This window comes from Lemur catta, chromosome 9, assembly GCF_020740605.2.
Source record: "Lemur catta isolate mLemCat1 chromosome 9, mLemCat1.pri, whole genome shotgun sequence".
Taxonomy (NCBI): Eukaryota; Metazoa; Chordata; class Mammalia; order Primates; family Lemuridae; genus Lemur; species Lemur catta.
The window spans coordinates 92,158,666-92,177,180 of NC_059136.1; the positions used below are offsets into that span (position 1 = coordinate 92,158,666).

Below are 18,515 nucleotides of genomic sequence, written 5' to 3' on the forward strand. Positions count from 1 at the left end.
GAGTGAAATATCCATCAACTGATGAATGGATAAACAAAATGTAGTCTATCCATACAATGGAATGCATTCCAGCAATAAAACAGAATGAAGTTCTGATACATGATACAACATGGATGAATGCTGAACGCATTATGTTAAATCAAAGAAGCCAGACACAAAAGGCCACATATTGTATGGCTACATTTATATGAAATGTCCAGAATAGGCAAATTCATAGAGACAGAAATCTGATTAATGTTTTCTAGGGCTGGCATTTAGTGGGTTGGGTTGGTGAGGGAGCCATAGCTAAAAGGTATGGGTTTCTATTTGAGGTGAAGAAAATGTCCTAAAATTGTGGTGTTAGTTGAACACATCTGTGACTATAGTAAACATCATTGAATGGTACACTTTAAATCGGTGAATTGTTTGGTATGTGAGTTATATCTCCATAAAGCTGTTATTATATAAAAATAAAAATAGTCATGCAACCAGTCATTTCAACAACGAAGAGATGGTGACAAAGGTTCTTTGCTTGGCCAAACTTTAGTCAGGCTCCTGAATGTTCTTCTAGGCCCACGTGTGCACTTCCTTGTAAAATCCAGTTTTAGCAAGTAATGCTGCCGGGGCAGTTTAGCAAGAATCCCCCATTCCAGATACCTGAAGGAAAATTTTCACTCCCCTCTCCCTTGGTAGCTGACTCTCCTGGCCTGCTTTCAGCAGAAATCCTGTTAGGTTGTTTCAGCCAGAATTCCCCCCAGACCTGATGTCTCCTCTTGGCAATTTTACAAACGCTGACTCCCTGCTCCCTGGCTATGCATCCCCACTTACTCCTGGTGTATTGGAATGGAGCCCAGTTCTACACTGGAGTCTCGCTTCCTCTATTGCATTAGTCCTCAATAAAATGTCTTCACTTCTTTAACTTTTGTTCGGCTCTGGGTTTTTTTCTATTTGATGCTTGCCTGTTTTTTGACAACTGAGGACCCAAGACCTTCTTTCAAGTTCCTGTGGCCAACAGATTGGTGGTTTATAAACAAGCATCCGTTTTTAAGCGTAGTTAAGCATAAAATATTTAAAACGTAGCCCTGCAATGGTTGGTAAAGCGGTGAAACGTTCAGTGTAAGGACAGATCCATCCCTCTCTGGCCTCTAGTCCTCGGCGAGCCCCTGGCGTGGCCCGAATGTGGGGCACCTCGTGTCGCCGCGCGCCCCTCCTCCGGGCCTGAGTCACGGCGCCGCCGGAGTCCCCACGCGAGGATGCTGCGGTGAGCGCGGCCGGGACGCCGCGGGGGCCTGGAGCGCAGCGTCCGGCTCTCGGCCGCGCAGCGGTGCCGCACGGGAAGCCGGGCCCGCAGCCACGCGCTCCCCGCCGGCTCCCGCTCCCGCCCTCCCCGCGGCTCCTCTGGGCCTCCCGGCGGGCGGCGGTGGGGCCTGCCCTCCATGGCGTTTATCCGGAAGAAGCGGCAGGAGCAGCAGCTGCAGCTCTACTCCAAGGAGAGGTGCGTGCCCGGCCGCGGGACGCTCCGGCGGGGCCTGGTCGGGGCAGGGCGTGGGGGCGCCGGCCCGAGAGCCCAGGGGCGGGAGCCGGGCGGGGGCCGGGGCCAAGGCCCGGGGTCCGGGTCAGAGGCCGCGGGCCTGTTCGGGGTCAGAGCCCGCCGGGGACCGGGGACAGAGCCCGGGCTGGGCCCAAATCCCGCGGCGGAGCCCCGCCGGGCGCGCAGGTCCCGGCAGCCGCCTCCCCCGGAAGGCCGCGCGGGGTCGGGGCGCTGATCCCTCCCCGGGGCGCGCGAGCCCGGGCGTTCACCGGGGAGGGTAAGTAAGCGGGCTCGGCCGACACCCTCCATTCTAACCCTCTCCCTACCCCCGTCCGCCTTGATCGGCCTCGGGGGCCGGCGCCGCACGGTTGCTCCGCCCGCGCGGGACCGAGCAGGCCGGCGACCACCCCGCCTGCACCGGGGAGGAAGGAAGCTGGCGCCTCACATCACCGCGCCTTTTTCCTGCCGACTCCTTCAGACTGAAGCAAATGCAGGACCTAGTGGGCTGGGAGGACCGCCAGAAAGGCCTTATTCTGAGAAAAGCCGGGGTCCTCTCCCCTAAACGGTTGCTCCCGGAGCGTGGGACCTTATGAGTGTATGGGAAAGCGCGGTGCGCAGAACCGGCCTGAGCACCAGCATCCGCTAAGGATTGGGGTCCCACCAGCCAAGCTAAAATGTTCTCACAGCCCTGCGCTGTCAGAGTTTCTGAACCTGTCTCCGGAGGAAGTCTCATTCAGAAAGCTCTGCGTATACTTCCCAGTGCATTAATAATGACCAAAACAACTTGCCGACCCTTTGGTCTGCAGCCGCAAGTGCGGAAAGGAAAGAGGGCTAAATCCTTTCACACACACACTCTTTTGATTGTGGGAGCTACAGTTATCTCTGAGAGCTGCTAGCCTATGACGCTGTTGTCTCATCAGTGGACCCCAGCAAAGCGGATGGTATAAACATGGAAATACAAGTGAGACTTCAAGGTTTGTTTTATAGATGTTGACTCGACCCTGTTCATCCAAATATTCATATCCCTCTCTAATCTGTAATGTTGGTCTGGCCAAGATAGCCACAGTCTGAAATTTCATTTCCCTACTGTAGAGAGAAAAAGATAAGATATACAACATATGGCTTCCAAAAACGTTTTTGGTAGTGTGATTAGGTTTTAGTCACAGAAAGGCTTGTTTATTAATTAATAATTGAGCCATAACTAAAATATTTCACACTTGTGGATGCTCTTCTGACTGCATTTACCATGGCTGTTTCATGTGGAAAGAGCTTGAGTGGACTGACTTGGTTTAGTACCAACAACATTAAGACTTGTTCGTATGCTTTATTATTAAATAGGTGAACGTTCAGATTTGCATTGTGAGAACTTTGAAACACTTGGATTGCCATCTTGTTCTATGATCTGAGAGTCATTTGCAACAATTCTTTGGCCTCTGATACACAGGAAAACCTGTTTTCTTTGGTTGGGCCTGTTATTTCAATGGAAATAATTTATGTTTAAAAATCTGCACTTTTATTTAAATGTATAAACTGCTTTGTTAGAATCCATTCATCAGACAGCAGCATGGCAGGCTAGCAGTGCTGGAAGATAACTGCAGCTCTCAAAAGCAAAACCCTTATTTATCAGTCAGGAGGCATCAACTATTCCTGAGCAGTAGTAATTTGAAAAAGGTTGGTGTCATTTATTTGAATTCTACTTGCTGACTGCCCCGTGGCCTTGCAACCTTGGGCTTTTGGGCATACTCTGACCAGGATGTTGGATATGGAATATCAGTCTGAGTGACACAAATCTGTCTCACAATCAGGTGTGCACTCGAATCAAGTAGTCTCTATGAATCTTAGAATTTATTGTGAAAGACAAGAATATTTTAAACCAACTTTATTGAGCCTCCTATTTACCATTTCTGCCCAGAATTTCCCTGGCTTATCCCCTTGCAAACATAAATACAAATTAGCAAACAGATTGTTAGAGCTCGTTGGCTCCTGTATACCCAAGAGAACTGTTGCTTTCCTTGGCAAATGTAAAGAGGAAGTGTTTCACAGGTGAGAGGCCTCCCCGTCATTGTGAGTTCTTTGGCCTCTCTCATACTGATTTAGGGATTTTAGATTTCCATAGCTACCAAATAATGACCCTAGAAAAAGAGAAACATGAAGTTAGCATTGATTTCTTATTGTTAAGTTGATGCTGCTGCATTTAGAGTTAAGTAATATTTCTGTAAAAGCAGAAGCAGAGAGAATGATTGGAAGATTTTTGCATTACTGGCTTAGCCGGGTGGTGGCAGAAGAAAGGCAGAAAAATGGATGGAATCTAAATGTTTTTAGGATGTAGGATTGACAGGTCTTGATAAGGTGTATTGCACATGAGAGATGAAACAGGAAGAATCCCAGCTAGGATTATCAGATAAAATACAAGACACCCAGTTGAATCTGAATTTGAGATAAACAATGAATAATTTTTTAGTATGTTTCATGCAATATTTGGGATATACTTACAATAAAAAACAAAAGTGTAAATATGTTGTTTATCTGAAATTCAAATATAACTGGATATCCTGTACTTCTATGTGCTAACATAGTAATCTTACTTTCAGACTTCTAGTTTGAATAACTATACAGTGGTGCCATTTATTGGTGATGTTTATAAAGAAATGCTCTGGTAATTGTCAGGATTAGAAAACAAATAGACATTTGGCCATCCAAATTAAGTACACTAGTATCCTGGTTAAGATTTAGATAGCAGGAACCATGTCGATTTTACCGGTTTTTAAAAATATCCTTTGCAGGTGTTGATGAAGGTAAATGGGACAAATTTTTAAAAAGCAATTCATGTATCTTCCTTGGCATTGTAAGGAATGGCAGTTGTGTACAGTGGGTTAGCAGAAGAGGATATTCTACAAACTGCTGCCATTTAAGATATTTCTATTTTAAGATTTAGGAGTAGAATAATTGTTAAATATTTTTTTGTCTTCACATCTAGTTGTGGTGTGGTGGCATGACAGGTATTTTTATCTTGGGTGATGTAGAAATCTAGATAGTTGAGGCATGTTCCTCCTGAGAGTCATAGTTTTATCTCTATAATGTCATAGAATAAATTCTTAGTTGTGGTTTGTAAGCTGTCATTCCAAGATGAAACATTAGCAATCCTGAGTTCCATATTGGGCGCTTACTTACATTAATAGTCTTATAGGCCCTTCTGAGATTTCGGCTTTACTTCAGATGTTCCATGAGTGTCTCGGTTATGCTGGTATTAAATTTCTTTTACTCACCATGTTTGGTCTTCGATTGAGTCAGTATTTATTATATTAAAGACCCTTACTTGTTGAGAAGGCAGAGTGATTAGTTGTTGTACTCCTGTTTAACCTGTCCTTTGTAAGGCTGATCATCCCAGTCTTTTAGTATCTTTTGTGGGATATACCAGGTGTTGAAAATGGAGACCAACTGCAGCGTCAGCACTCAATTAGTGAGCAGTGCCAATGGGGCCCAAGAAATCGACCTAACGATGATTTAAAGAAATAAGGTTTATTTTTCTTACATGAAAAAACAGTGAGAGAGTATATAAATGTTGCAAATATTTTAATTAACCTAGAATTTACTTTGGCTTTTTCCAAAATGCACTGCTAGCCTCACCCCTTATTCCCTTACTATCTCAAATTAACTTCTTGAAAATAGCTGCCATTGAGAAGGCATAAGAATTTACCCAGTTAGGGAATTCAGTGCTTGGTTTCTTCTAAATACCATTGTGATTTCATCTTTTACCTATCAGATATTTAGAATGTGTCTTAAAATATCCAGCTCACAGATTTTGAAATTATCTTTTTGTTATTTATTTTTAACTATGTTCAGTACGTAGTTTAGAATTCTTAATTTCTTGGTGAATTGAAGCTTTTATCAATATATAATGACTCTTTACTTCTAATAGTGATTTTTAAAATTTTACCTGATGTTAATATAGCTATATCAGTTCTCTTCTGGTTATTTACATTATACAGAATTTTCCATTGTTTTAACTTTTCTGTGTCCTTAGGTTTTAGGCATGTTTCTTATAAGTATTAGCTTACAGTTGGACTTTTTTTTTTTTTTTTGAGACAGAGTCTCGCTCTGTTGCCCGGGCTAGAGTGAGTGCCGTGGCGTCAGCCTAACTCACAGCAACCTCAAACTCCTGGGCTTAAGCGATTCTCCTGCCTCAGCCTCCCGAGTAGCTGGGACTACAGGCATGCGCCACCATGCCCGGCTAATTTTTTGTATATGTATTTTTAGTTGGCCAGATAATTTCTTTCTATTTTTAGTAGAGACGGGGGTCTCGCTCTTGCTCAGGCTGGTCTCGAACTCCTGACCTCAAGCGATCCACCCGCCTCGGCCTCCCAGAGTGCTAGGATTACAGGCGTGAGCCACCGTGCCCGGCCACAATTGGACTTTTTATAATTCATTTAGATAATTTTTGTCTCAATGAATTAGTCTATTTACATTTATTATTATTACAGATCTATTTGTACTCATTTTTTATTTTGTTCTTTTATTTTGCCCTTTTTCCCCTTTCCCTCTGGATTAAATAAGGACCCCTTGCTCCTTTTTACTTTCGCTGAAGAGTATGGAAGCTTTATATTCCATTTCCATTTTTCTAAAGCTTACCCTTAAAATGTTAACATATTTAATTTAAGATCAGAAGTTAATCATTCTCTTTACCCTCCTCTCTAACAATGTAAGGACCTTTGAATACTTAACTCTTGTCACCCCATCCTAAATTATAATCTGTTCTTGTCCAGTATTTTTGATCTGTGTTTTAAGCCTACAAATTAGACATTATAATTGTGTAATTAATGCTTCTATAGTTTTACATGCATATTTACCACTGCCTTTGTTCAGCATTCGTTGCATGTCATGTCTTCCTCCTTATGGTATTATTTTCTCTTTCCTGAAGAATACCCTGTACAAGTTCCTCTGATCAGGTCTGACGATGATAAACTGTCTCTGTTTTTATTTGTCTGAACATATCCTTATTTTGCCCTTGTTTTAAAAATCAGTTTTGCTGGATGTATAATTCTCTCAGCATTTTGAAGTGGGCCCGGGAATACGTGCCAGACTTGCTGGAGGAGAACTGGGTGGGAGAAACTCACAGAGAAAAGGTCAGTAATAGGTGTGCCCTGTGCCCAGGGCAGCACTGAGCTACTTGGCTGAGCCAACTTCAGACTCCAGGAGAACCTGGACCCCATGGAGTGACCCGGGGCCAGGAAGCAGGTGGCCTCTGCTGCAATGGAACCGTGGCTCGCCCAGTCCAGCTTAGCATTTGTGGCTGTGGGTTGCCTTCACCCCCTCGCTGGCTTGATTGGGGGCTAAGTCTCTATGACGTGGTAGGGTAGGGGCAGGATTCGTTGCATCAGTGTTCATGGTTAGGGAAGCAGCAGTACTTTTCCTGGCATGATTAGGGCACCGGGATTGACTGCCTTAAACACAAAATCATAGCAGGTTTCCCTGGAGCTTTGCAGGACCTTCTGTTCTTGGAGAGCAGCCTACAACAAACCAACATTGTTCAAGTCTAATTGTTTTTTGTAAGTAATCTGTCTTTTCTCTGGCTGCTTTTAAGATCTCATCTTTGTAGTGTTTTGCCGTTTGTCTCGATATAGAATTCTTTCTCTCCATCCATCTATCGCTGAAATAGTTTTGGAAAATTTGAAGCCAAGCTTTTAGCTCTTGGAACATGGCTTCTCCCCCCATTCTTTTATGTCTTATAATGACTCTTTAATATTTATCATCTTTATTTTTCTGTGATGCATTGTGGGTTATTTAAGTGCATCTTAAAATTTACTAATTTTCTTTCCAGTTATCTAATTTGCTGTTTAACCCATTATTTAAATTTTTAATTTCAATTATTTTAAAATTCTAGTTTTATTTGTAAATACCTGGTCATTTCATTTCTTTAAACATACACATGGAATAATCTGATGCAGAATATAAAATATTGGTAACCTTTATATGTTTGTTTGATTGAGTAGTTTGTTGCTTCTGACTCTTACTCAGTAATTATACTTCCCCATGTGTTTTATGATTTTTGATGGCGTCCTCTTATTCCTTGGAAATTTGTCCTTAGGAAGTCTTTGAGGCCTAGGTTTGAAGTATGTTTTTCCAGAAAGTTTACATTTGTTTTAGCCTGAGGTAGGAGGAGGGACCACATTCGTCTTGGGTTTTACTGTACTGTCCCCTGCAGATGGGCCCATAAGGAGTTTAGGCTTTCTGTTACCCAAAGGCTTGGGGAGAGCCCCGAGGAAAAAGGCTTCAGCACCTGCTGACTTCTCTGGATTTACGCTTTATGTTCGTTTCACACTTTCAAGACTTTCCCTTACTTTTTCACCACCTCAGCCAAGCATTTGAAAAGATTTTTTTCGTTATTTATCCAGTAATTTTAGAGGCTCTGTGATGAGATTGTTTCTCCATACATTTGAACTTCCATAATGCTCAAAATGGAATTCCCCCTGATTTCTTTAAGCTCAGGTTTGCTTAATAAATCTGTAGACTCATTGGTTAAGATGCGACCTTTGAGGTACTCTAATCTATATCTCTCCTCAATTTTATAGTTGAAGAACATGAGGCATAAGTAAATAAAGTGATTGGACTAAGGTCAAGCAGCTAAGTCATGGCTGAGCTGTGGCCAGAGCAAAAGTTCTTTGATCCCAGTCCAGCCTCTTCACTGTAACATACTGCTTCTGTTTTAAGTACTAGGCATGTGGGCTACTGGCCAGTGCTTATTTTTATGGCATCCCTGAAGTTTAGAATGATTCAGGAATGAACGAAGCCTGGTTTGTGTAGATATCAGAACCTCGTTATTCAAAGTGTGGTCCAGGGGCCAGAAGTATGAGCATGCCTGGAGCTTGTAAGAAATGCAGATTCTCAGGGCCCATCCCACAGCTGCTGTGTCAGAATCTGCATTTTAGCAAGATCCCCAGATGATGTGTGCACATCAAAGTGTCAGACACACTGCTCTAGATAACAGTAATTAAGCATTCATCTTGATTTTTCTGTTTATTTCTTCTTTCAAACTGTACTTCCCTCTTTATCTTCTATATAGGACAGATAGGGAAGGCTCATGAAAGCTTCCTGCTGTGAGCTATGACTCTTGATGAGGAAGTTGAAGGGCTTTGACAGCGTGGGTGATATTTTTACCATTTCTTCTCAGAGGTTGTTAAGACTTGAAAATAGAATCGACTGGCTTAATGGATGGTGTTGATGAAAGGGATTTTGATATCTGAACCATCTTGGCCAGGAAGTAACTGCATCTCACATGGTCAGGGCAGAATGTAAGTGATAGTGAGAGTTTTTAACCTTGCTACTGAGGAAGAGGGCTAAAAAGACCAGATGAAATAATGAAATTGAAGAACACCAGGCATGAGATGAATCGCTTCTGAGGGGGAGGAAAGGCGAGTAATTTACTTGAGAAAACAAGTACATGAACTAGAAATAATATTTCGTCACTTGGATGTCTCTGTGCAAATGTGTAGAACAGGGATAATAAAATGAGCTGGGTTTTATTATACAAAAGAGGATGAGTGTGTGTTTTAGGTGTCGCTGAAGCTTGGTAGGATGGGACTCAGAATTGGAATCTAGTCCTGAAAAGCTACAGACCTCTTCCAAAGGAAAGACCTGTCAGGAGGTGAGGCGGTGGGCTCTGAATGTCAAGAATATATGTATCTACAGGGGACTCCATGAACCCCAGGGAAAACACCCAGAGAACCTATTGGAAAGAGGAACAGAGATAACATAATTGTGTCCATTTGTCACAGGCCACAGACGAGGGTAGAAAAATGGTGGCTGTGTACCTGGTATAGAGGAGGAAACAGGACAGATGTGGAAATACGTCCTGCTGTATGTGTGAAGTGCTCAGTGAGATCTAATTACAGTTCCTTGACTTCCTTTGTTGAAGTTTTAATTTATCCTAAGGCAGAAACTTGAGAACTTTACTTAATTCTGAACATTAAAGAGAAATTAATTAACCAAGTAGAAATGAACGAAGCCTTCAGAAAAAGCAAGTCAAGTTATTTATTACTGAAGCCCAAGGGGATTAAGAAGAATACTGTCATACATACAACCTAGATTTTTAAGAAAGCAGATATTGAAAGTTTCAAGGAAAAAAGATAGGTATTAATACTGGGCAGTTCCAGAAAGCATATTGACCCAGGAAGTTTGTGCAACTGTCAGAAATATAATTCAGAACATGCAATCCAAATGATCTTTGGTAAAGAGTCACAAGAAATCAGGCAAATAAATAAACATAGAATGATTATACAGGTAGTGTTCCTTTGAGCTTATCATTTTTTTATATATATAAAGCAAGGTTATATATACAATTAGTGTCAAGAAGGTTAAAGTTCCAAATGAGTAGAGGCTTTAGAAAATGCTACAGATTAAAAAAGGTGAAACCAAAATCTTCTGAAGTTGTGTTTCCAACAAGGAAATACTAAAATGCTGCCTAGGGCCCAGCCCAGTAGTGTTGACATTGACTTATGACAGAGAAAGTGGCTCTTATCTTGTTCTCTGTTGATAGTATTGACCATCAGACTGAAAGAGACAGGATGAACTTTCATAAGATGGCTGAGGATGCAAAGGGCACCCGCGTGTTTATGTCTCCTGGCATAAAATCCCAGGAAAACTTGAGCTTGGAAGCACAGTGATGATGTTAGTTCTAAAATAGTTGATATGATTATATTTTAATAAATACATGGAAGAGCTAGTTGTCTCTGAAGGCTGCTTGTGCTTCATAGCAATAAAAGTACACAAATGTCTTACTGAAGAATACTTACCCTGTTTTTCCCTCTCTGTAGGAGAAAGTTGGGGGGTCAAGAGAGAGTAGAAAGGGTTGCTTAGCTCCAGCCATTCAAAGGATATTCGGTCATTAAGACACAGGCTGAAAATAAGGGGCAAAGTAATTGGAGAGTATCTTTCTGATGTATACTTTTCTGGAAACTATCTGGCATATCAAAGGACTGTTTCTAGTAATCCTAGATCTTGTGATTGTATTGAAATTCAGATTAAGTAGAAATAGTGAGCATTTTATATTATACTCCAGCTGTTTAGTATATGATTAATTCTTGTTCACGGACTTAAAAATGGAGGACAGGTCAGCGAGAGTTACCTATTAGGATGGGAAAACTGGTTCCTGCTATCGTTATTTTTAATTTTATGAGTTACCTTTTGTTTTGGTTCAGATTATTATTTTTTTAATGAGAAATCTCCTCATGTGTCATGAATATAATTTCTTCTTTGTAAGGACATTAACTATAGCCCTTTGACCTTTTCTTCTGTTCTCCGCATTGTCTCCAGTCCTTCATGTTACTTTCTTCCTGCTTGTTCGGGTCTTGTTCTTTCATGTTTGAGGTTGCTGATCGTGGGTGGCCATTCATACTGAAGTGTGAGCATGTAATTCTGTGTCACAGGGCATGGGCTGTTTCTGCTGGGCTTCCCTCTGAGATGATGTTGTAGAGACCTGACTCTCAGTTGTCACTATCTGTAGGCCTTTTCTCTAGGGCGATTTTGTTTTTTCCAAAATTAATTTACCAGACTTCTGCCTGGCGTGGTGTATGTCTTCCTGCTAATGTTCATGTATTCTGCTTTTTGCCTAGTTGTTCTCTTTTCACTCTTCAGTCTTGCTCTCCTGATATCTAATTTGGAGCTTCCTATTCCATTTTCATGTAGAAAAACCACGTGCCAGAGTGGGGTAGGGATAACCCATCAGGGAAAGAATCATCAGGGGTCACTGTCCTCATTCACACTTTTAACCGTCCTCCCATGCTTCATTTCTGCCCTCTTGGTACTTGATACCTGCAATTTCTGAACTTTCTGGAAGTCCTGTGACTTAAGTGGGTCTTCTCTTGAGTGATACCTTCTCTGGAGGCATCTGACATTCTGATTTGTGAGCACTGCTAATTCCTCCCTTCTACTTTCCATTCCTTACAGATTTTTTCATATCTCTTCTCTGCTTTTATGTCTCTCCAATTTGCTTTAGTCTGTGGGTTTTACCATTTAAAAATATTTTTATTCACATTGTAGTGGTGTTTCAGGAGGAAGTGAAATAAGCATATAACATGCAATCTGATGTACTTAATTTAAATATCTTGCTCTATTACATCAGAACTTCAGGATTCTTCTCAGTTCTCACACTTTTCATAAAGGCTTTCCTCTCTAACTCCAGATGCTATTGATGTTTCCTGGCCCTCTTTCACTTCCTTGCCATACATTTGTTTCTGTAGCCATATAACTAATATTTTTTCTTATTACCTTGTTTTTAAAAGTTTAAATCACTTAAAAAAGAACTACAATGCAGTCCCATTCAAAACTTTAAAAAGAACTATACTTCAATCACATTCAGTTTAGTTTACTCATTTAAAGCCTTAGGTTGATTATTGCAGGGAGTTATCTAAAGATCTGTCTCCTAGGGGCACTTGGTCTTGCGAGAGTAACAAGATAAACTCAGATGACCCTGAGACAGGACATTGGAGTGGGTGTGTGGTGGGGGAGAGGTAGAGAAGCCTGGTGTGGTCAGTCAGGGGAAACAAATGATGAAAATTCAGTAAGTGGGAAACCTCCGAGCTTTGTTCAGGCAATAATAAGTGTAATTTCATGAAATTCGGGGTTTCTGTAAAGGATATATCCACCTGGGATACATTCACCATCCACCTGGTGGATGATTTCATTTTTGGCATAGCAGTTACCTGACCACGAGGCAGGCCAGTCTGTGGGCGTCCTCCTCCACTGGGTAGAGAGGAGTGCCTGGCGTATGATATATGCTTCACAAGTGCTTGTTAAATTCATGAATGGAAAAGTACTTTGGGAGCAAACATTTTAAATATCCTGCTTTCTTATACTTTCTAAAAATATACATGACAAAAAGTTGTTTGTTTTCACCCCCGAGTTTAGATTTTCCTTGCTGCTGCTTAACTTGGAGGAGTACTACTTTGAGCAACATACAGTTAATCATATTCTGCACAAGGGCCGTCACAATGAAAGGTAAGAGAGCTTTGGGATCTCTATGGACTAACAGACTTTTCTGATATCTGATATATCAAAAATTAAATGTATGATCATATAGGGTTTTTTCATCTTTCTTATTAGGAAAGTAATGAGAAGAGGATTTATAAGTTGCTGCCATAGTTTCAAATATTTTTCAAAGCTAAAAAGCATTCATTCTAATTTTTCTAAGGTTGTGGGTATCTTAAATCAGCTTGATAGGACTCTGATCCATCTCATCATTTTTTCCTTGCATTTCTCTTATAGTTATGCACTATCCTCTGCTCTCAATTATTTGGGTTATAGTGTTATAAAGTAATTATTGTAATCCACAAGAGTGGTATGAAGTCAGCACTTTCAAAATCAATAATGCAATTTGAACTAGAAGCAAAATCTGATTTCTCGATATTTTAATAACTACTACTAAAAAAACAGATTGTTTCTTTGAGCTTACCTTTTGAAATCTATGTACAAAAGTGTGTAATGATTTTTTTTTGTTTAAAATGGCAATTTAGAATTAACTAAGATGCAAGTTACTCCAGCAAAAATATATCTGCTAGTGATTTCCTTTTGGGAGGTTACTTAACAACTATAGGCCACAACTTAGAAAATGCTTTGACATTAGATAAATATTTTTATTTTTACCGTTCTTCAGGTTGTATCCTTAAAGGATCAAAAACATGTAGCATTTGTTTAAATATAAGCCAAAGTAAAAGTCACTTGGCTTTTTGTTTGGTACCTTATGACATATCTATTTCCTTAGCATTCAATCAGATCAGACAATTATTATTCCCAAACATAGTACCTTGCCTTCTTACCTCTGAAATTTTGCTCATATTCTTTTTCCTAATTCCATGCTTATTTTTCTCCTAACATTCCTCTGTCCTATATCATAGTAATGCCTTGCTTAAAATTAAATGTGTTTATCACTAAAACACAAATGTAGGATAGAAAGCTGAAACCTGTTTTTATAACTTTGAAGTCATTATTAGGGAAAAATGGTACAACTCTGTGGAAGATTTGGTAATATCTAGCAAGATTTCATGTGCATTAACTTACTGATATAGCATTGATACTTAGGATACTATTTCAAAGATACAATGGCAAGTATATAAGTGGACATATATACAAGGTTAGTTATTGCAGTTCTACTTGTGGTAGCAAAAGACTAGAAACAGTTCATAGGAGACTGATTGAACCAACTGATGCCATGTGTTGTCCACATAATGGGGTACTATGCACTGTGATAGGGTGTGAAGTTCTGTATAATGCTGGGGAGTGATCTCTGGCATGTACTAAGTGCAAATATCAAGGGCAGAATACTGTGTATTGTATGCTTCTTTTATAAGAAGTGGGGAAGAATTATTATTTGGTTATTTTTTTAAAATTCTAAACACAAACTAAAAGCTAAGGAAAATGGTTATCCAGTCAGAAGAGAGAGGGATCAGGAAGATAATATAGAGATAGAAACTAGATTTCTCCAAATGTGCCTTATTTTATAACTTTGATTTTAGAACCATATAAATATTTTATAGATTTTTAATATAGACTTAATTTTAAAAAGAAACAGTAAATCCTAAAAATTAAAGAGAAAATGAAACAAGTAAACTTAACTATAAAGTTAGAGAGTTAATCACAGAGAATTATTTTAATCAACTTCACAACACAGTGATTTGATGAAAAAGAATTGCAACATTGTAAACTTTTCAGTAGTAGTATTGTTGTTAATAGTATAATATTGATATTGCTATTTTGAAACTAATTTATATGCACATGCACATAGATTTATATAGTTAGATAAAACAATTGAATAATTATGTTAATGCCAAGACCAAGATTTTCAGGATAAAAGAGATCTAAATATAATATTAAGGCCAGGCATAGTGGCTCATGCCTGTAATCCTATCACTTTGGAAGGCCAAGATGGGAGGATCACTTGAGGCCAGGAGTTTGAGACCAGCCTGGGCAACATAGCGAGACCCTGACTCTGTCTCTACAAAAAATAGAAAAATTAGCTGGACATGGTGACGCATGCCTGTAGTCCCAGCTGCTCGGGAGGCTGAGACAGGAGGATCACTTAAGGCCAGGAATTTTAGGCTATAGTGAGCTATGATTGTGCCACTGCACTCCAGTGTGGGTAACAGAGCAAGACCCTATCTCTAAAAAATATTTACGAATAAATAAATATAATATTAAAGAAGTTAAATAAAGCCTTGTAATCCCTTACATTTGAATTGGAAATGCCTATATGGATTCATGTACTTTTTCCTTTTTTTCTCCAGCTATATTGAGGTATAATTAACAAATATTAATGGAAATCATATATATTTAAAGTGTACAACATGATGTTTTGACCAAGTATATGTTGTGAAATGATTACCACAATCTAATTAACATAACCATCAACCCACATAGTTGCCTTCTTTTTTGTGAGTGTGGGTGAGAACATTTAAGATCTACTTCCTGAGCCAATTTCAAGTGTACAGTGGAATATTATTAACTATAGTCAATAGCTATACATTAAATCTCTAGAACTTACTCATCCTGCATAATGGAAAATTTGTATACTTTGGCCAATGTCTCCCATTTCCCCCACCCTCTAAACCCTGGCAACAACCTACTCTCTGCTTCTGTGATTCAACTTCTTTAGATTCCACATGACATCACGCAGTATTTGTCTTCTGTGCTTGGTTTATTTCACTTATTTCACTTAAGGTCCTCTGAGTTCATCCATGTTGTCACAAATGACAGGATTTCCTTCTTTTCTAAGGCTGAATAATATTCTGTTGTGTGTATATATATGTGTGTATTTTTATACATTTATATATATAATCATGTCTTCTTTATTCATCTGTCGATGGACACTTAGATTGTTCCTAAATCTTGGCTATTGTGAATACACTATAAAGAACTTGGAGTACAGATATATCTTCAACATACTGATTTCATTTCTTTTGGATATATATCCAGAAGTGGGATTGCTGGATCATATAGTAGTTCTACTTTTAAGTTTTTGAGAAACCTCCATACTGTTTTTCATAATAGATGGAATAAATTATATTCCCACCAACAGCGTGCAAGCGTTCTCTTTTCTGCACACCGTCACCAATATTTGTTATTTTTTGTCTTTTGATAATAGCCATCCAACAGGGTGAGGTGATAGCTCAATGTGGTTTTGATTAGCTTTTCTTTGATGATTGGGGATGTTGAGCATCTTTTCATATTCGTGTTGGCCATTTGTGTCTCCTTTTGAGAAATATCTATTCAGGTGCTTTGCCCGTATTTAAATAGGCTATTTGTTATTTTTCTATTGAGCTGTTTGAGTTCTTTATATATTTTGGATATTAGTCCCTTATCAGATATATAGTTATCCAATATCAGATATATAGTTTCCAAATATTTTCTCCCATTCTTCACTCTAGAGGTTGTGTCTTTACTCTGTTGATTGTTTCTTTTGGTACAAAAGCTTTTTGGTTTGATGCAATCTGGTTTGTCTATTTTTGCTGTGTTGCCTGTGCTTTGGGGATTATAGCCAAAAAATCATTGCCCAGACCAATTTCAAGAAGGTTTTCTCCTGTTTTTTCTTCTAGCAGTTTTAGTTTCAGGACTTATATTTGTCTTTAATTTATTTCAAGTTGATTTTTATATATAGGGCAAGACAAGGTCCAATTTCATTTTTCTGCATGTGGATATCTAGTTTTTCCAACACCATTTATTGAAGAGACTATCATTTTTTCATTTTGTGTTCTTGGCACTTTTATCAACAATTAGTTGATTATAAATGTGTGGATTTATTTCTGGGTTCTCTACTCTGTTCCATTGGTCTGTAAGTCTATTTTTGTGCCAGTACCACACCATTTTGATTACTATAGCTTTGTGTAGTATATTTTGAAAGCAAGTAGTTTGATGCCTCCAGTTTGTTCCTCTTGCTCAAGATTGCTTTGGCTATTTTGGATCTTTTGTGGTTCCACACAAGTTTTAGGATTGTTTTATTCTATTTCTCTGAAAAATGCCATTGGGATTTTGATAGGAATTGCCTTCAATCTATAGATTGCTTTGGGAAGTATGGATGTTTTAACAGTACCAGTTCTTTCTATCCATGAACACTGGATATCGTTCCATTTATTTGTGTCTTCTTCAGTTTCTTTCATCAGTGTTTTATAGTTTTCAGGGTACAGATCTTTTATCTCCTTGGTTAAATTTATTCTTCAGTATTTTATTTTTCTTTGGATGATATATTGTAAAGGAAATTGTTTCCTTAATTTCTTTTTTGGATAGTTCATTGCTAGTGTGTAGAAACACAATATTAATTTTTATATATTAATTTTGCATTCTGTAACTTTACTAAAGTTGTTTATTAGTTCTAATAGTTTTTTGGTAGAATCGTTAGGGTTTTCACTCTCTCTCTCTCTCTCTCTCTCCTTTTTAAGACAGGAACTTGCTCTGTCACCCAGGATAGAGTAAAGTGTACAGTGGCATCATCATAGCTCACAGTAAACTCAAACTCGTGGGCTCAAGTGATCGTCCTGCCTCAGCCTCCTAAGTAGCTGGGACTACAGGGGCGTGACACAATACCCAGCTAATTTTTCTATTTTTTGTAGAGATGGAGTCTAACTTTTGCTCAGGCTGGTCTCGAACTCCTGGCCTCCAACAATCCTCCTGCCTCGGCCTCCTAAAGTGCAGGGATTACTGGGATGAGCCACTGTGCCCAGCCAAGGGTTCTATATATATAAAATCATATTGTTTTGAAACACAAACAATTTAACTTCTTCCATTCCAATTTGGATGCCTTTTATTTCTTTTTCTTGCCTAATTGCTCTGGGTAGGATTCCTAGTACTGTGTTGAATAGGAGTGGCAAGAGTGAGCACCCTTGTGTTGCCCCTGTGTACTTTTCTCTTTAAATGAAAGTATTTCTTGCCTCTGTCTTCTGAAAAGGCCTAGAAACAACTCAGTAGCAATCAGCACTAAGAATGTGGTCTCTGAATACCACTCCCCACTAAAAAGATGAGGGCTTTTTGGAGAAATGACTGATTCTGTGTCTGGGACAGGAGATGTGTGAGGTGAGCCTGGAACATCCCGTCGCACAGGCAAGTAAGGAAGACATCAGAGACCATTGTAAAGGAATTAAAACGACACAGGGCCAACTTGAAGAAGCTAACTGTAAGGTTTTTGGATGGTCGGGGCCAGAGAAAGAAAGACCAGCAGAGTAGAAAGGGGTAAGCAACGAGGCTTTATTTGAGCGCTCCCAGGTGAGGGTAACGGGTCCCAAGAGAGGGGCCCAGGTGAGGTTCACGGTTCCCGAGAGAGGGGCCTGAGAAGTCGCACCACCCAGAAGACTTGTGTGGGCTTGTACATGTTTTAGAGCTGGGGGATGTGGGTCTTTCAGCACGAAGAGTTAGGAATTTTCTGTTATGGTTTTAGGGTGGGTACTGAGAACCAGGAGGGGCTGTTGGTATGTATGGATTCCAGGAACTGAGACCGTTATCAGGGTAACCATCCGGGCGTGGCTATTCTTTAACTTAGCTGGGCCCTGCAGGCATTGTTTTCAGCAGGTCTCATGGGCTTCTTTTTTCCATTACGGAGGGGAGGGGTGCCCTCCACCAGCCTTACACTAACACTGGAACAAAAATGGAATAAATTGAGTATCAAAAAAGAATGGTATCTGCAGTGGATTGAAGTGTATCAGAAATGTTAAAATCCATGAGTGCATAATGATAGATACATGTATATGTGTATGTGTATGTGTGTGTATATAATCCTAGTCAGTTAGAGTACCTGTGAAGAATAGGACACCAACTCATTTTTCTCAAACTTGATAAAGAATCAAGCATTTTTCCTATTTTCCTTGTACAAATTGTACTTCAGGGTAACCAAATTGCTGATAAGTAAAGTTTTTCTTTGTTGACAAATTCTAGCTAATAAACACAGAAGGAATGATAAAATTTCAATTCCTAATGAAAGAATGGATCTACACCAGGGTTGGCAAACGACTGCCCTTGGGCCAAATCTGAG

The 18,515-nt window shown here is 39.7% G+C and overlaps 1 protein-coding gene across 3 annotated transcripts in view; it reads left to right on the plus strand.

Annotated features, from left to right (window-relative positions):
• Positions 1 to 1,158: 1,158 nt before the first annotated feature.
• Positions 1,159 to 18,515, plus strand: part of NSMAF (neutral sphingomyelinase activation associated factor) — a 61,551-nt gene continuing 44,194 nt past the window's right edge. For 2 of the 3 annotated variants that reach the window (XM_045560890.1, XM_045560891.1), the window contains exons 1-2: positions 1,166 to 1,474; positions 12,413 to 12,502. In XM_045560890.1, coding sequence (XP_045416846.1) covers positions 1,416 to 1,474; positions 12,413 to 12,502 — 149 coding nt within the window. In that variant the 5' untranslated portion in view covers positions 1,166 to 1,415. Of the gene's footprint in view, positions 1,475 to 12,412; positions 12,503 to 18,515 lie in introns of all 3 variants that reach the window. The other variant, XM_045560892.1, reaches the window with a different exon arrangement.